This window comes from Pristis pectinata, chromosome 3, assembly GCF_009764475.1.
Source record: "Pristis pectinata isolate sPriPec2 chromosome 3, sPriPec2.1.pri, whole genome shotgun sequence".
Taxonomy (NCBI): domain Eukaryota; kingdom Metazoa; phylum Chordata; class Chondrichthyes; order Rhinopristiformes; family Pristidae; genus Pristis; species Pristis pectinata.
The window spans coordinates 130,455,183-130,473,796 of NC_067407.1; the positions used below are offsets into that span (position 1 = coordinate 130,455,183).

General features: G+C 39.6%; 1 protein-coding gene across 12 annotated transcripts in view; it reads right to left on the reverse strand.

The window, feature by feature from the left end:
* The window catches only part of akt3a (v-akt murine thymoma viral oncogene homolog 3a), a 426,682-nt gene that overhangs the window by 123,771 nt on the left and 284,297 nt on the right, over positions 1-18,614 (reverse strand). For 11 of the 12 annotated variants that reach the window (XM_052012968.1, XM_052012966.1, XM_052012969.1 and 8 more), the window contains one exon: positions 13,574-13,685. The exons of the other annotated variant lie outside the window; for it this stretch is intronic. In XM_052012968.1, the coding sequence (XP_051868928.1) occupies positions 13,574-13,685 (112 nt within the window). The remainder of the gene's footprint in view (positions 1-13,573; positions 13,686-18,614) is intronic. 12 annotated transcript variants of the gene reach the window in all.

Genomic DNA, 18,614 nt, shown 5'->3' on the forward strand with positions numbered 1-18,614 from the left:
TCAAAAGCGTTGATACAACCAGGGAGCATAGAGCTGAATTTGATAAGTCGAGAGTGACTGCCCTTGATGTCAAGGCAACCTATGACAGATCAAAGCACCCTGGTAAAACTGAAGTCAATGTGCAGCCAGGAGAACACCCTCCAGTTGCTGGAGTCATATCCTGCACAAAGGAAGACTGTTGTGGTTGTCAGTGGTCAACCACCTCAGTACCATCACTGTAGGAACTCCTCAGGACTGTGTCCTAGGCCCAATTACCTTCAGCTGCTTCACCAAAGACCTTCATTCCATCATTGTCAGAAGCGGGGATGCTCACTGACAATTTCATAATATTCAAACCCATTCACAATCTTAGCAAATGAAATAAGGGAGGTGGGGTGGGCAGTTGGGAACAGAGGGGGGACAAGACTCAGTGGGAAGGGTGTGTGGATGATGGCCAGATGGAGTAGGTGAAGGGGGGAAATAAGAAACTAGTGAAAGAGGGCTGGTGTATAGGAGGAACTGGGTAGACCAAGAAGAGAGAGAAAGGGACAGAGAGGAGCAGGTTACCTGAAATTGGAGAATTCAATGTTCATGCTGTCAGGTTGTAGACTACTAGGGTGGAATATGAGGTGCTGTTCCTCTAACTGGCATTTAGCCTCACCATGGCAGTGGAGCAGGCCAAGGACACACAGATCAGTGTGGGAATTAAAATAACTTGCAAACAGGAGCTCCAAATGGCCATGGCGGACAGAGCGCAGGTGCTCGGCATATCAGAACGTGTAAACTCCACACAAACAGCACCAGCGGTCAGGATTGAACTCAGGTTGCTGAAGTCCTGCTCTACAAGTTGCACCAATGTGCCACCTGTGGCCATGTCAAGTCTCTCTTTTTTTTAAAACTACATGTATTCTGGGAGCATATTGAAATCTTCCATGATACTAAAATGCTTGGTCTATTGTCTGCAAGCTTCACATAAAAACTGCCAAAGAACTGCAGACATTATGTGACTATATTTCTCCATTAATCTAGAATGATGATTCGGGACCACATTTTTATGCAGCTTTCACTATTATTTTTAATGCAATTTGTTTCACATTTAAAGTATTCTTAATTGTAGCAAGATAGAATACAATACGACAAAAAAATGTAACATTTTTGTTTGCTTTTCAGGAAATTCAATCATGTCAAGACTTGCTTGATAATTTCCCAATTCCTCTACCCAGTGCTAAAACCTATGTGGGAGCACTTGATTATCAGGACTGAACTGGAAAGTTCAGAACTAGGTTGTCTGGTTTCAGAGGTGATAGTTTAATATTTTCAAGATTTAAATCAAGGCCCTTCTAACCTCCAACTTTTGAAAACTTCAGCTCATTCAAAGCTGCCAGTTTCTCTTCCTCAATAGGCACTGTCTTGTACTTATTCATCCCTGGTGTCAGATTTAAAATTCCCACCTTTGTGTTTATGTTTCATATTGGCCATTCCCTCAAATCTCATTCTTCAGCCCCACAATCACAAGTACACACATGTACTCCTTCAGCTGCCAAAATCTCATTCTTAGTAATTCTCTGCCTAAACCTTTTGGTTTCTCCAAGTCACTCTACTTTTCTTTTAAGATCCTCAAATCGCACTTCTTCGACCATGCTTTTAGTCAACCCTTCTTTGGATCCGCATGTATTTACTTTGAGGATACCTTTGTGAAGTACCAAGGGATGTTTTTCTGCATTAAAAAAAAATGTTATTATTGTTAGCCAGCAAAAATGATCAGTTTTGCAATGTTGAGTGTAAATAAGCTCCTAATTGTAATTGCCTATTTATCGTTAATTAACCAGTCCATTCCTTGCATTACATTGAGATGAAACTTTATACATAAGGGGTGCAATGTGAAACCTCATTGAAAGTGGAACGGTAAACTGGAAGGAGGACACAGATTCTTCAAAGGTTAAGTGAAATGGCAAAAAGGTGGCAGATGGAGCAATATGTGGAGAAATGTGGTGATATCCAGTTTGGCAGGAAGATTGGAAAAGCAGGATATTACTTAACTGGTCTCAGACTATTAAATGTGGTATTCAAAAGAAGTCTGGGTGCCCACGTTAATGAAACTGTGTAAATTAGTATACAGCTACAGGACGTAGCCAGAATAGTGCACAGGGATTTCAGTTCCATACTTATGGAAGGTGAAAATTAGCTTGGAGACTGCATAGCAAAAATTCACTAGATTGATTCCCGGGAATGGGGTTTGTCCTTTGAGAAAAGATCAAGCCGAGATTCTCTGGTGTTCAGAAGAATGAGAGGTGATCTGAATGAGATGCAAAAAGTTGGATCAAGATTGGTAAGGTAAATGCTGTAAGGGGCATTTCCTCTGGCAGGAGGATAGAACTTCAAAGCACAGGAAAAGGGTCAACAACTTAACATCAAAACAAGGTTTGCAAATCTTTGCGCTTTTCTACCTGGGTCACTAAGTTATTTCCAAGGCTCAACTGAATTTTTGGATTAAGGGAATCCAGCAGGAAAGTGAGGTTAAGGTAAAAGATGAGATCAGCCATCATCTTATTGAACGACTAAGTAGGCTCATAAGGTTCTTTGACCTACTCTCGTACCTATTTATATTCATAGTCCTACAGAAAACATTGATGAAGTTAAAAGAAAGAGCAACATTTAAAAATATCCAAGGGTAGAACATTGAGTTCTCAGATTATGCATTAGCTTCACTTAACTTGCTGTTCTGATCTCTTGCATCTGGCCGTATGGGCCATTGGTGCACATGAAACATTCCGCACTTGGTGGACATGTAGGGAAGCAATTTTTTAACTAACAAAACGTTGTTTAAACTTGCCAATGAGCTTTGGCAGGAAAGGATGAAACTAGAAATGAAAGACGAGGATAAATAACAAGGATGATGAGCTTGAAGGTGTCTCAGTGCAAGGGAACTTGTAAATTTACTTGGCTTGTGTGTCAGCTTCTTTAAAAAAAAATCTAAATTTTTTTTTCCAGATCATTATTTGTTAGTTTCAGTTTAAGATTAAAAACCACAATATTTGAAAGGATATTTCCTGCTCAAGTTTATAGCTGTGAAAAATAACAATGTCTTTTTTTGTATGGTGGGCATTTAATGCAAGGTGGGGTGGGTAACAATGAAAACTACAGATCATTTCTGCAAATTGAGATTTAAATCTGTAATTATATGGTTGGCCCAGTCCGAAGAAGAGCAGCCAACACTAACAGGTTGAGCTGACCTCCACAGACGATAAGCACAGAGAAATTATACTGCTAGACTTTTGTCATATTCCCATTTGAATTTTCAGAAACCACTGTTCAATTCAACTAGAGATACAAACAGACTGCAGATGAACCACAGAACTATAGAACACTACAGCATAGAAAACAGGCCATTTGGCCCTTGTAGTCTGTGCCAAAATGGTATTCCGCTAGTCCCATTTACCTGCGCCCAGTCCATAACCCTCCAGACCTCTCCCGTCCATGTATCTATCCAATTTATTCTTAAAACTCAAGAGTGAGCCCGCATTTACTACATCAGATGGCAGTCCATTCCATACTCCCACCACTCTTTGAGTGAAGTTCCCCCTAATGTTCCCCTTAAACTTTTCCCCTTTCACCCTAAAGCAATGTCCTCTTGTACTTACCTCTCCTAATCTAGATGGAAAGAGCCTGCTCGCATTAACTCTGTCTATACCCCTCATAATTTTGTAAACCTCTATCAAATCTCCCCTCATTCTTCTGCACTCCAAGGAGTAGTCCTAACCTGTTCAATCTTTCCCTGTAACTCAACTCCTGAAGATCTAGCAACATTCTAGTAAATCTCCTCTGTACTCTTTCAATCTTACAAATATCCTTCCTATAGTTAGGTGACCAGAACTGCACACAATACTCCAAATTTGGCCTTACCAATGTCTTATACAACCTCACCATAACATCCCAACTCCTATACTCAATACTCTGATTTAAGAATGCCTTGGATGCTGGAGTCAGTAGCAAAAAACAAACTGCTGGAGGAACTCAGCAGGTCAAGCAGCAACTGTGGGGTGGGGGGGAGGGAGGGAAAGAAATTGTTGACATTTCAGGTCAAGACCCTGCATTAGAACCCTAAAGAAAGGTCTTGACCTGAACCATTGACAAGTCCTTTCACACACACATCCCACCCCCCTCCCCCCACCCACCCCCACCCCTCAACCGGCTGAATTCCTCCAGCAGTTTGTTTTTTGTTTAATTCAACTATCTCATTTGGATAATTTGGAAGTGAGAAATACAGTATTTTCCATGAGAGGGGCCCAGAATTTGCATGCAAATTTTACTCAATATGAAAATGCAAAAAAATAAATAGGTCAGGCAATAACTAGGCAAGGAAAAAGAGGCAACTGTTTGTCAGAATTTAGTTTTGATGGAAGGTCACCAAAACATTAACATTATTTTGCTTTTGTATGCAATTATTTTTCTGCATTTTGTTCAGCAAGTTTTTAACCATAGCACAATTTGTTGTGCTCTCTGTACACTTGTAAAAACTGCATTGATATTTAATTCTTTAAATATTGCAATATGCTGTGGAGTGAGGAGAGCAGGTTAAAGACTGATAACCTGAAATGCAAATTATAAACTGAACTAGCTCCCAGCCAATAGGTAAAAGGAGAAGAACTATTGTTTGTTGAAACATTCCAAAGCTTTCTTTTTTCACTTGATTTTGCTGCAATATCTTTGATAAAGGGGCTGATAGAGAGTAGCATGAGCAAAGGAATGGTGCAAAAACAAAATTTCATTGCTGCCATAAACGCTGAAGTACAGTGTGTTTTCTAGTTGGCCATTGCTCATTATTCCAGACTGCACCAATGAAACCATTAAAAGGTACAAAATTTGTAAATTGGTTTATTATCGTCACACATACTGAGATACTGTGAAAAACTTTGTTTTGCCTGCCAGCCATACAGATCATTTCATCACATCAGTGCATTGAGGTAGTACAAGGGAAAACAATAATGGACTGCAGAATAAAGTGTTATGTTACAGAGAAAGTGCAGTGCAGGCAGACAATAAGGTGCAAGGCCATATCGAAATAGATTGTGAGGTCAAGAGTCCAACTTATCATACTAGGGGACTGTTCTTATAACAGCGGGATAGAAGCTGTCCTTGAGGTACTTAAGTCTCAAGTCCTCACTTCCAATGAGGAAGACCAAAGTCAGGCTAACAAGAGGACCAGCTCAGGACCTCAATACATGCTAATAATACTCAATGTTCAGCTAGTTTTGCAATATGTTTGCCTTACAGGAATCTGATGTAATATTTTTCTATTCTCATTTGTAACAGCAGATTTGGATATTACCAGTAATTGACCACACGATTCTCAGAGTCAAATCTGTGGATTAAAACACATTATATAGACTTCAACATAAGAAACCTCAACCAATATTCCAGGTTTCTTTGAAAGAGATGCAAAAGCAAGATCCAGTCTCATCTCTGTACGTGATCACATGGCACTAGTTCAAAGTAGTACAGAGAGATTATGGCATAAATCCTAGCTAATACAGTGTATCCCTGCAGTACGGAGGTGCTGCGTTCCTAGAAAAGCATTCGCTATTGTGATTTTCTGTAATGCAAGCCTATTCTCCCCCGCATTGAATCCCGTGTTACAAGTGGAGATGCATTCCTATGGAAAGTTTTTCTCTCAACAGTAATGCCCCTGTGGGTGCACAGTCTTTTGGCAAGGGAAATCTGATTGTATTGTTGGCAAAAATGTTTTTTTGTTTTAATTAACCAGAAATGGATGTTACATTGTTTGATAAAGTATCATTGTACAAGTATCAATAGAAGACACTGCCTTGTCAGTTTCCCGCTGCCTCGGTAAAGCAGCCAGCATAATCAAAGACTCCACTCACCCTGGACATTCTCTCTTCTTCCCTCTCCCATCCAGCAGAAGATACAAAAGCCTGAAAGCACGTACCACCAGCCTCAAGGACAGCTTCTATCCTGCTGTTATAAGACTTCCCTAGTACAATAAGACGGACTCTTGACCTTGCAATCTACCTTGTTATGACCTTGCACCTTATTGTCTACCTGCACTGCACTTTCTCTATCGCTGTTACATTTTATTCTGCATTGTCATTATCTTACCTTGTACTACTTCAATGAACTGTGTAATGAATTGCTCTGCATGATCAGTATGCAAGACAAGCTTTACACTGTACCTCAGTATATGTGACAATAATAAACCAATTCCAATATCTCTTAAGTGGTCTCCCGCTGTGAACCAGAAGCCTGCGATCATTGTCCTTGGTAAACTAGTTCAGTTCCCAGCATATATTTTGTGTTTATTTTTCCCCACATAAATTCAGTAACAGTAAATTTTCATTCCATATCTCAATTTTTTGGTAGTGATTTATGAATTCCATATGGGCAAATTTCTGTTACCAAAACTGCTGTAACACAGGGGTACATTGTATTTATCCCTCAGTCACCATTACAATAGAAACAAATTATATGGCCATTCTCACACCATTGTCTTTTGGGCTCTGCATTTCTTGCATTACTGTTCTCCAAAAAGCACATAAAATGCCTTGAGACATTATGAGGTTGTGAAAGCTACTTTATAAATGCAAGTCTTCCTTTTTCTTTCAGGCGAATATTAGAAATGGTGATGATACAAGACAGACCTCCAGGCTGATGATGAAAGAGTAGTTCTTTCCAATGCAGAAATTAAGTTAAATAAAGAAAACCTGCAAATGTTGACCAAGGTGCCCATCTCAGCTCGTCCCATTTGCTGGTGTCCCTCTAAACCTTTCCTATCCATAACTTATCCAAATGTCTTTTAATTGTTGTTATTGTACGACTTTCTCTGGCAGCTCATTTCATATACTCACCACTATCTGCATGAAGAGGTTGCCCTTCAAGTCCCTTTCCCCTCTCAGCTTAAACCTCTGCCCTCCAGTTTTTGGTTCTCTGTCCCTGTGAAAAAGACTGTACATTCACCCTATCTATGCCTCTCATGATTGTATACACCTCTATAAGGTCACCTTTCAATCTCCTACACTCCAAGGAATAAAGTCCTAGCCTGCCCAACTTCTCCCTTTAACTCAAGTCCTCAAGTCCTGGCAACATTTGTGTAAATCTTCCTTTTTGCTTTTAGTTAATGGTTTTGTTTTTAATTACAAGTTGATCTTTTTTCTCTCAAATGCTACAATAAAATCTCTGCATTATTCTTCATCACTTCACAAAATTATAGAAAAAACATCAGCTCCTGGAGATTTAGTAAAACAAACAAGGATTCATGGAGAACCACAGAGAAGCTTGAAGGCAGTTAAATCTTCATTAGTTATTTGAGGTTATGCTCTTCTGTACTTCATGACAGTAGATGTGCTGCAATGGCCTCTAAGAGGCAGTGTTGCATATGAGCCCATAGATAGACCAAGAACTTCAAATGTAAATATTACAGTTATAATTTATAAATATTTTCTGTTTTCAAAGTAATTTATTCATTTTTTGAGAATCCTCATAAAAGATGCAAAAGTCATCCTTTAATGCTAGTGGCACATACTCACCCTGGAATAGGTTGAATTCTCATGTTTTCTCTTAAGACTTACAAACCAACTACCAATATGTCTTTCCAGAAGAGCGCATGATACATGACTCACCTTAATCATTGTTTTTCTTAAAATTCTTAAAGTTAAACTAGATTGTAGCCAAATATTTCTGTTACATATTTCTCATTACTTCCTAAGCTGTATATTTCAGTCAACTATGCAGACAATTTAAATGTTTTATGATTGGGAATGCAATCCCTTTTTTCTAAATATACACTGCACTGATGCTTTTTTTAAAAAAAAATCAAGATGCACAACATAATTCTGGTACCCAATTAGACTTAAGTTGTGTTTTTCATCAGAAATAAGAGCACAGTAGTTACTGGACTGGTAATCCTAAGGCTTGGATGAATGAGTTGGCGACATGACACCAAATCCCCCATGACACTTGCATTGTGCAGCATTATCATCAAGCTAAATGAACAGATCCGGCAATTCAAATGGGGCATCAATGAGGGTAATGGGGTCATCCACAGCAGCAATATTGTATATCACCTCTATCTTTAATCTCATAGCCCAACATATCCCCACTCTACCACTGCTACTGAACCAAGGAATCAATCCTGGTTCAATGAAAAGGACATGCCAGGAGCAACACAGAAAACGCTTAAGGAACTCAGCTGGTTAGTCAGCACCTAGAGGGAAATGGACAGTCAACGTTTCGGGTTGAGACCCTTCATCTAGACTGAAAGAAAGAGTGAAACTTTCTTCCTGAAAGTGGCCACGGAGGTTGATAGGATGGTAAAGACGACATATGGCATGCTTTCCTTTATTAGTCAAGGAATTGAGTTCAAGAGTCAGGAAGTTATGTTGCAGCTTTATAAAACTCTAGTTAAGCCACAACTGGAGTATTGCATTTAATTCTGGTCATTCCATTACAGGAAGGCTTTGGAGAGGGTGCAGAAGAGGTTTACCAGGATGCTGCCTGGATTAGAGGGCATGTGCTATAAGGAGAGGTTGGTCGAACTTGGGTTGTTTTCTCTGGAGCAGTGGAGACTGAGGGGAGATCTGATAGAGGTTTATAAGATTATGAGAAGCATAGATAGAGTAGACAACCAGTATCTTTTTCCCAGGGTTGAAATGTTTAATACCAGAGGCCATGCATTTAAGGTGAGAGAGGGGATAAGTTCAGAGGAGATGTGCAGGGCAAGTTTTTTTTAAACACAGAGAGGGTTGGGTGCTTGGAATGCACTGCTAGGGGTAGTGGTGGAGGCAAATACGAGGTGCTCAAGATGCTCTTAGGTAGGCAAATGAATGTGCAGGAAATGGAGGGATATTGAGTAGGCAGAAGGGATTAGTTTAGTTGGGCATTTGATTACTAATTTAATTAGTTTGGCACAACATTGTGGGCTGAAGGGCCTGTTCCTGTGCTGTGCTGTTCTATGTTCTAGAGTGGAGATAGCCAGTACAAAAAGGTGGAGGGAAGGGGTGGAGCAAGAGCTGGCAGGCGATAGGTGGATCCAGGTGAGGGGTGGGGGGGGTAGATCGGAAAGGGGGGGGGGGGTGGGAATAGCGTCAGAAGCTGGGAGGTGATGGGTAGAAGTGACAGAGGGCTAAAGATGATGGAATCTGATAGGAGAGGAAGGTGGAGAATGAAATAAGGAAGGGAGATGGGGAGGGGAACCAATGAGAGGAGTGTGTGGGTGAGGGCAGACAGAGACGGTGGGGGAAGGTTAAGATATATGGTGATGGGGGCCAGGTGGATCAGAAGGAGAGAGAAAAGGGATGGGGAGCCATTACCGAAAATTAGAGTATTCAACGTTCATGCCACCAGGTTGCAGACTACACAGGTGGAATATGAGGTGCTGCTCCTCTACTTTGTGTTCAGCCTCAACTTGGCAGTAGAGGAGGCAGAGGAAAGACGTGTCGGTGGGGGGAATGGGAAGAAGAATTAAAATGACTGGCAACTGGGAGATCCAGGCAGCCATGGTGGACAGAGCGAAGGTGCTAAAGGCAGAGTTGAGCAACTCCAGTTAACATTTTACAACACTGCAGAAGGGATTGATGGTGGGCAATTAAGTCAACAGAAGCAGGGGATAATTTCCATCCTTAACAATTTTGGAACCCAGCACAAGTGCCAAGGCTAAAGTACACGCAACCATTGTCATCCAAATTTATCATGTGGATGACCGACTAATAGTTCTTCCAAAGATCCCAATAACCACAATATCCAGACTTCAGCAATTTGATTCAATCGCATGATATCAAGGAAGGATGTAAGAACTGGATACAGTGAAAGCTATTGAATGAGAGCAGCCCAGCTGTGGTGCTTAAGACCTTTGCTCTACGTGCAGCAGTGCCTTGAGCAACACCATCCCAATACAGCTTTAACATTTGAGATTGTGGAAAAATGCTTAGGTTCTGCCCCCATTAAAAAAGACAAATTCATCATGCACACCATTAGTCTGCTGTCAATATGTGGCAGTGAGAGAGGTAACATGCTCACAGTTATTTTACTCCACCATCAACAGGCCAGATGAAGGCTCTGGATTCTGCAGGACTATGAATGGTGGTGGACAATTAAACAGCTAATTGGAGAAGACTGCTCAGTAAACATTCTCATCCTGAATGATAGCAACATAATAGTGCAAAAAAAATAAGGTTGAAACATTTGGAAAAGAATGAAGGATTCATTGCCTTCCCCTTGTGTCCTTCCCATCATAGAAGATTGCCTTCAACCAGTTCAATTCATTCCATTTCACATAATATTAAAGAAAAGCTGACTGGAATGGATACAACAAAGGTCATCAATCCAGACAATATCCCAATTTTGGTGGCGACAACGAGTTGCAAAACTACCATTCCTTTGGCTCTCCCAATCAACTAGTGCAACAATACTAATTAAGAATGAAGAAAATTGGCCAGGTAGACCCCATCCACAAAAGCAAGACAAATTTGTCTAAATGCCCACCAGTATTATACCTTCAATTATCAGCATAATGACAGAACATGATGTTGATACGTTTATCAACTGACTTTTACTCACCAATAACATGCTCACTGATGTGCAGTTTGAGTTCTACTTGATCAAAGGTTCCACAACCTTTTTAAAATGAAAGCCCCATTTGTTCGCTTGGTAAGAAGTGCATACCCCCCCCCCCCCCCCCAAACTTCCTCCATAAATGCCTGTTATCATGGGTTACTCCTTATAAAATGTTAGGATTGCTCTGGTGATTCTTTACTATATCTACAGAAGCTTAAGCATGCCAATTAGCTTTTCTGCTCAGTAAATTAACTCAATATTAAAGCTCTTGAAATCTTTGGCATATATTAGGGAACAAGCAACCCCTTTTCCAAAAGAAATCACACACCTCAGGTTCATCAGATCATTTGGTTTCAGTTCTCACTGTTCCAATCTTGGAAAAAGGTGCCGAATGCCAAAGCAGAGGTGAGAATGATTGTCTTTTACATCGGAGCATGAACTAACCAAATGGCATTAAAATGCCTTGGTAAAAATGACATCAGGGGAACTAAGGGGCAAAGTCTCCACTGGCCAGAATCATATCAGGAACAAAGAAGATAGTTGTGCTGTTGAAAGTTAATCATCTTAATCCCAAGATGCAAGTGCATAATTCCTCAGTTCTCATTGCAGTCCTAAATGTCTGACTCTTTATTTATGATACTGTGACACCTAGGGGAAAGACCATTCTTGTACCTACTCCATCAAGCCATATGAGAACGTTGTAGGTTTCAATGAGATCATTCTCATTTTTCTAAACTTTAGAGTGCAGAGACCCTTCTGCATAAGCTTTCATCATACAACAAATGTGCCATCCCAGGAATCAATTTAGGAAACCTTTGAAAATATATCCTTCCTTAGTTAGAGATGCTCACTGTACATGTAATATTCCATATATGGTCTCATTAGGAATTTTTATTTTTATATATATATATGTGTGTGTGTGTGTATATATATATATATATATATATTGCAATATGTTCCTGTGGCTACAAGATATATATATATAGTGCAATATGTTCCTGTGGCTACAAGATATATATATATAGTGCAATATGTTCCTGTGGCTACAAGAGGAAATCGGAGGTTGGTATCCTGCAGGGATTAGTTTACCTCTTGGTTTTCTCAAGTCTTTCTGCCATCCACAACACACTAAATAGGAGTGTAATGGAATGCTCTTGTCATCTCAAAGAGTGCAATTCCAAAAACATTCAAGAAATTGAAACCATTCAGGATAAGGCAATCAGGTAAAGAAATTGTAAGGTGCGATTTTCCTATATGTCTCCAGGAAAAGTGATGGTGAAAAAGAAAGAAGCTTTAGTTTGGAAAGTAGACCACAATAGAATGAACAAAGGCAATGTCAATCAAAAGAATGATAAAGGGGTCTTTTTCAGGATGGCCACCAATAACTAGTGGAGTTCCGCAGTGGTCAGTATTGCAACAATTTTCACTTTATATGTTAGTGATCTGGATGAAGGAACTGTGGCCAAATTTGTAGACGATACCAAGATAGATGGAGGAACAAGTAGTGTTGCAGAAGCAGGGAGTCTGCAGAAGGACTTGGACAGGTTAGGATAGTGAGCAAAGAAGTGGCAGATGGAAGTATGGGGTTATGCACTTTGGTAGGAAAAATAAAAGGTGTAGACTACTTTCTACCTGGGGAGAGAATTCAGAAATCAGAGGGGCAAAGGGACTTGGGGAGTCCTAGTTCAGGATTGCCTCAAGGTTAATTTGCAGGTTGAGTTGGTATTAAGGAAGGCAAATGCAAAGTTAGCATTCATTTCAAGCGGACTAGAATATAAAAGCAAGGAGGAAAGGTTCAGTGAGCTAGGGCTTTTCTCTTTGGAGCAATAGCAGGGGGAGGGGTGACGATAGAGGGATATAAGAGGCATAGGGTAGAGTGGACAGCCAGGACCTTTTTCCCAGGGCAGCAATGGCCAATACCAGAGGACATCCGTTTAAGGTGAGTGGAGAAAAGTTTAGGGGAGATGTCAGAGATAGGTTTCTTTTAGTTTTACACAGAGGGTGGTGTGTGCCTGGAATGCACTGCTAGGGGTGGTGGCAGAGGTTGATACAATAGGGACATTTAAGAGACTCTTAGATAGGCACATGATGTAAGAAAAATGGAGGATTATGGGCTGTGTGGGAAGGGTTAGATTGATCGTGGAGTAGGTTTACATAGGTCGGCACAACATCATGGGCCAAAGGCCCCATATTGTGCTGCACTGTTCTATGTACTGCTGAGGCTTTATAAAGCATTGGTCAGATCGCATATGGAATACTGTGAACAATTTTGGGCCCCATATCCAAGAAAAGCTGTGCTGGCCCTGGAGAGGGTCCAGAGGAGGTTCACAAGAATGATCCCAGGATGAGGTAGGGGGGGAGGAGAAATCTCACAGAAACCTACCGAATCCTGAAAGGCCTTGATAGAGTGCACGTGGAGAGGATGTTTCCATTAGTAGGAGAGTCTAGGATCTGAGGGCACAGCCTCAGAATAAAGCGGCATCCTCTGAGCACTGAGTTGAGGAGGAATTCCTTCACCAGAGGCTGGTGAATCTGTGGAATTCGTTGCCACAGAGGACTGTGAAGGCCAAGTCATTTGGTGTATTTAAGGCAGAGATTGATAGGTTCTTGATTAGTAACGTTGTTAAGGGCTATAGGGAGAAGGCAGGAAAATGGGGTTGAAAAAAATTAGCCATGATTGAATGACAGAGTGCACTCAATGGGCCAAATGGCCTAATACTGCTCCTATGTAATATTTTCTGAAATATGAAAACCTATAAATTGAGTACATTTCACAATGAAGCTAAAAATCCCTCAAAAATGTTGTCAATATATTTTCAAACATTTTTAGACATATCCTTGCAGTCATAAGCAAATTAAGGTTTACATTTATTATGTAAATGCTTATTGGAATGCACCAATGTCAGCCTTACTTAAGATATCTTTATTAATCACATGTACATCGAAACACACAGTGAAATACATCTTTTTTATGTCAGACTTGCAACAATTACAAAAGAACTACAGTAGGTTAAATTACCACTCACACCTTTCTTCAGGAGTATCCACATGAAAGGTCCTCTCTATAACAGTGGTCCATTGCAAACATCTGATTATAAATGTGTTTGGCCTTGGTCGTTCTGTTTTCATAAGTTGACATTCTGCAGAAAATAGCAATAAGACTAACAGTTACCTTCAAGTTCAGATCAGTTTATCGGTGTTTATTTTATGACCTGTATCAGAATTATTCCTAAAAGTTTCAAAAGTGATGAGTAATCTGTATACATGTATTACGCATCCAACAAATGGAATACTTAAGATACATAATGTACATGGCATAGTTCCAGATATATCAAATTAACCAAACTTTGAAGTAAAAGAAACATTTGCTTTTTGGGTCTTTTGGGATGCATTAAATTATCTTATGACAATGAGCTACTTTTGAAGTGATGTCACTGTTGTAATGTAGGAAATGTGGATGTCAAATTTGCACAAAGCAAAGTCCCACAAATTGCAATATAATAATGACCACTCTTTTTTTAAATAATGTTGGAGAAAGAAATAACTGACTCTGTCATTACTGCATTTGGAAGTCAGCCTAGATTACTGTGCTCAAGTTTCTGAAGCAGGACTTGAATACCAACCTGATATTGGTATTGGTTTATTATTGTCACTTGTACCGAGGTACAGTGAAAAACTTGTCTTGCATACTGTTCGTACAGGTCAATTCATTACACAGTGCATTGAGATAGTACAGAGTGTATTGAGGCAGTACAGAGTAAAAACAATAACAGAATACAGAGTAAAGTGTCACAGCTACAGGGAAGTGCATTGCAGGTAGACAATTCGGTGCAAGGTCAAACAAGGTAGATTGTGAGGTCAGAGTCCATCTCATCGTATAAGGGAACCATTCAATAGTCTTATCATAATGGGATAGAAGCTGTCCTTAAACCTGGTGGTATGTGCCCTCAGGCTCCTGTATCTTCAACTCGATGGAAGAGGAGAGAAGAGAGAATGACCCAGGTGGGCAGGGTCTTTGATTATGCTGGCTGCTTCACCAAGGCACCAAGAGGTATAGACAGAGTCCATGGAGGGTAGGCTGTTTTCTGTGATACGCTTGGCTGTGTCCACAACTCTCTGCAGTTTCTTGCGGTCCTGGGCCGAGTGTTGCCATACCAAGTTGTGATGCATCCAGATAGGATGCTTTCTATGGTGCATTGATAAAATATGGGGAAAATGCCACTAATAAGATAATAAGAGCCTCGGCATTCACCAATAGCACCAGTGGTTCATTTTGTTTGATATGAAGGCTGCAAAATAATGCTCAATGCCAAAAATAATGATCAAAGTTCTCTTAAAAATTAGCACATACTTTTAATGATAGTAGTGCATTCACATTCTAGAAGAGGCCACGTTCAATATCCTGGAATATTAAATTTACAAGTATCTGTAATTTTGAAGTTATCTTGTCCGCTCTCCCTAGTTTATAAATATCTCCTACAATAATGAAGTCTTATAAAGTTGTATGGGGAGATAAAACCAATATTCAGAATTCTGCCACATATTTCCAGGAAAAAAAGTGTGGAAATGAGGAAAATTGTGAAAGGAAACAAAAATATTATAATCGTTATAGCATTAGCTAAGAAACAAGTTAACTGCCAAGTCTTAATGTACAAATTTGCTGTGTTATCAATAATCTAAGTTGTAGCAACCTAATTCCATTTGATTTTTTAAAGAATTTGTTACACTATGGTGAAGCTCTGAGATAACAACATAACTGAGTATGTGTTTTAAATTATATTTAGATTTCCACTTGTCTCTTCTTTGAACACATTGTACTGCTGAGACAAAAAAAAATTAAGAACACTGGGTTCTTATTTTAAATACGTGGCTTTAACATTTTTTTGAAAGTCTAGAAGAAGCAGATGTTCAAAGTACGTTTGGAATTTGAATTGCAAATATATTAAGAAACACACCTTTAATACTTGTTAAAATTATGAAATGATCATACTTAGTTCAAAAATGGCAGCAAGCCTCAATGTTTTTCTTGTGTAAAATGGGATCTTCTTTCTTAACCACCACACTCACAAAATCTTTTTTTTATATTTCATCTCTGCTCTGTACAGTCTTTCACAATGTTCCTGATGTTTATTGATGCTTAACAAAAAAGGTGAAAGTTTAACTGAATTCTGCAAAGGATATTCTACACAGCAACTTCCTGAACAAAGCCAGGAATAGGGGCTCCCCACCTGAAGAAATATGTTGACAGCCAGATAAGCCACTCCGCCATGTCTACTGGCTGTCAAAGCTCTTAAAATGTTCATCTATGAATGCCTGACACTCAAAACTTGAAAAATTAATCACACTTAAAAAACTAATTAAACTAAAACTGTAAAATAAAAATAAAACACTTACACAATTAAATATATTTCACTTAATTCAATTCAAAAAATGTTGCTGCATACAGCTGGACTTTCTCTTCTCCCCCCCGCCCCCCCCCCATAGCTGCACACTAAAATGGAGTCAGTATGCCCACCAGGTCCAACTTGGGGTAAGTTCTTCAAGATCACTGCTGGTAGTCAACATTCTGACTAGATTTCCATAAGTCATCCATTGTCAGAGGGTAGCTTCAAAATTTCTTGTGAGAATCTGTCAGGAAGTTTGATGCTTCTACATGAGCGCAGAGCTCCCAGTTTCCAAACTGTCAAGGAATGAAATGCTGGCATTTTTCAGGAAAATCTGGTTGGATGAAGGCCAATTATAGACAACATCAACTAGGTATGAATTGTCAAAATTCAGGTAGGTGATTAATAAACAAGCTAACCAAACAGAAGTTCGCAATATAACAAAATACAGCAACATAAAACGTAGTAGAAAAAGTACTGATCCATATTCACCTTAGCAAGATTCATCAGGCCAAATTTTAGTACGAGGATAATAGCACACGCACCAGAAATCTGGAAGTCACCATCCAAATCTGGAAGTTAATTTTCAAAATTCATTTCTCAGGATCTGAGTGTCATGTCACTGGCAGGACCAGCATTTATCATGCATCTTAATTGCCCTAATTATTCTTAACTTTTATTGCAGATGTTTCTCACTTTATTCTTTTCTTCCCACCCCACCCCCACCCCCACCCCCCACTTTCTGTATTCAAGCTGACATGGAATTCACTGTCCTAAGTAATGTTTCCTGGTCCAGACTCTTGAGCAACTTATTATTCTTCAGTCAGATAAGCGGAGTGGCTTATCTGGCTGTCAACATATTTCTTCAGGTGGGAAGCACCTATTCCTGGCTTTGTTCAGGAAGTTGCTGCGTAGAAGATGCTTTGCAGAATTCTTCAGTCAGCTAAGAAGATACACAAGCTGTACAAGATGCCCAGAAGAGCACACTACACTATTTGTGTGTGTAACTGACAGTAACTTCCCATAAAAAATTCTTTAGGCAAGTCTACTGTCCCTTCATAGCTCACAGAAAAACTGGCACAGTAATTTATTCAATAAAACACAAGACATATTTGAAATATAAAGTTCCTCAAATCCCAGTTGAAGGAAAATGGCCAACTTCCTGAAGCATTATCTACCAAATTTCCTGTGGGTTTCAATGACCAATTAAGTTGATAAACAATAACATTTGACATGCCCTTTACATAAACAGCATTTCATCAAGTGTACCATCACAAGGTCCTAGTAAAACTGGGAATCAAGGAGAAGACACTGCAATGACTAGAGATGTAATTCAGACAAACTTGGTTGTGGCTGTTGAAGGCCAATCATTCCAGCCCCAGGACATTACTGCAGCAGTTCTTCAGGACAGTATCCAAAGCCTAACTGTCCTCAGCTGCTTAATCAAAGACCTTCCCTCCATCACAAGGTCAGATGTGCAGATATTCACCAATGGTTGCCAAATGTTCAATCTTATCTGCAACTCCTTAACAAATAAAACATTCCTCTCCTGCATGCAGCAAGGTGTTCAGGTATGGGCTGGTAAGTGGGGGCAAGGCACAAGTCACAAGTCACCTACAGCAAGAGTCTAACCACCTACTCATGATAGTGAATGCATTACTATCATTTAGTCTCTGAATATTAACATCCTGAGTGCATGGTCTAATAACTCCAAATACTCTGCACTTATTCACCCAGATTGCTCCATCAGCACATTCCAAACCTTTATTCCAAGATAAAGGGCAGGAGATGCAACATCACCACCTTCAGGATCTTCTCCAATTTGCTCCCCATCCTGACCTGAAAGTTAATCAACATTCCTTCACGTTCTCCTGGTCTAAAATCCAGGGACTACACCCAATGGAATTGTGGGAATACATTCATCAGAAGCACTGCAGCAAGTTCTCTAAGGTATTAAGAAGTGGACAATAAATGATGGCTTTGCCAGCAGCCCCCACATTCTGGGAAATGAATGTACATGACGAAGAAAATATTTATATTTTTATGGACCATTCTACTTATTAACTAAGACATAATAGACATCATACTTTCAATAGTTTTGTTGAATCAAATTATCAGCTTGCTGATTCAGATAAATCTTTTTGGGAATTCTTGGGAAAGTCAAGGATTTGACAACATTTAAAAAAGATTGCATTTGCATTGTGCCCTTACACATCCTCCAGACATTCTGAAGTGTTTTATAATCAATGGATTACTTTTGAAATGCAGTCAATTTGTACATTGCAAGGTCGGGTCACAAATTGCAAATGAACAAATGGTTACATAATCTATTTATGGTAAACCTGGTTAAGGATGCAGGCTTAAAACTCTTGTTCTTTGTTACATGATGGCACTAGGGTTTTCGTAGAGAAAGTTTTCTTTAACATACCATTTTTGAACAATGCTTTCCTCTTCACTTTTCTGAAGAGGCTATCGGCTTAGATTACATGCCTTGGCCCATAAACCCATAATCTGTTTCATGCAAAGCCAAGATGGCACCAACGTATCTTAAATTAGGTCCCAGGACACACTGACTATCTAGATATCCAGGGGGGTTTAAACATCTTCAGGCACAGGGGCATTTGATAGCAATCTGAAATAAATATATCTAAAATATTAAATAAGACTAAGAAAAAGATCCAGAAC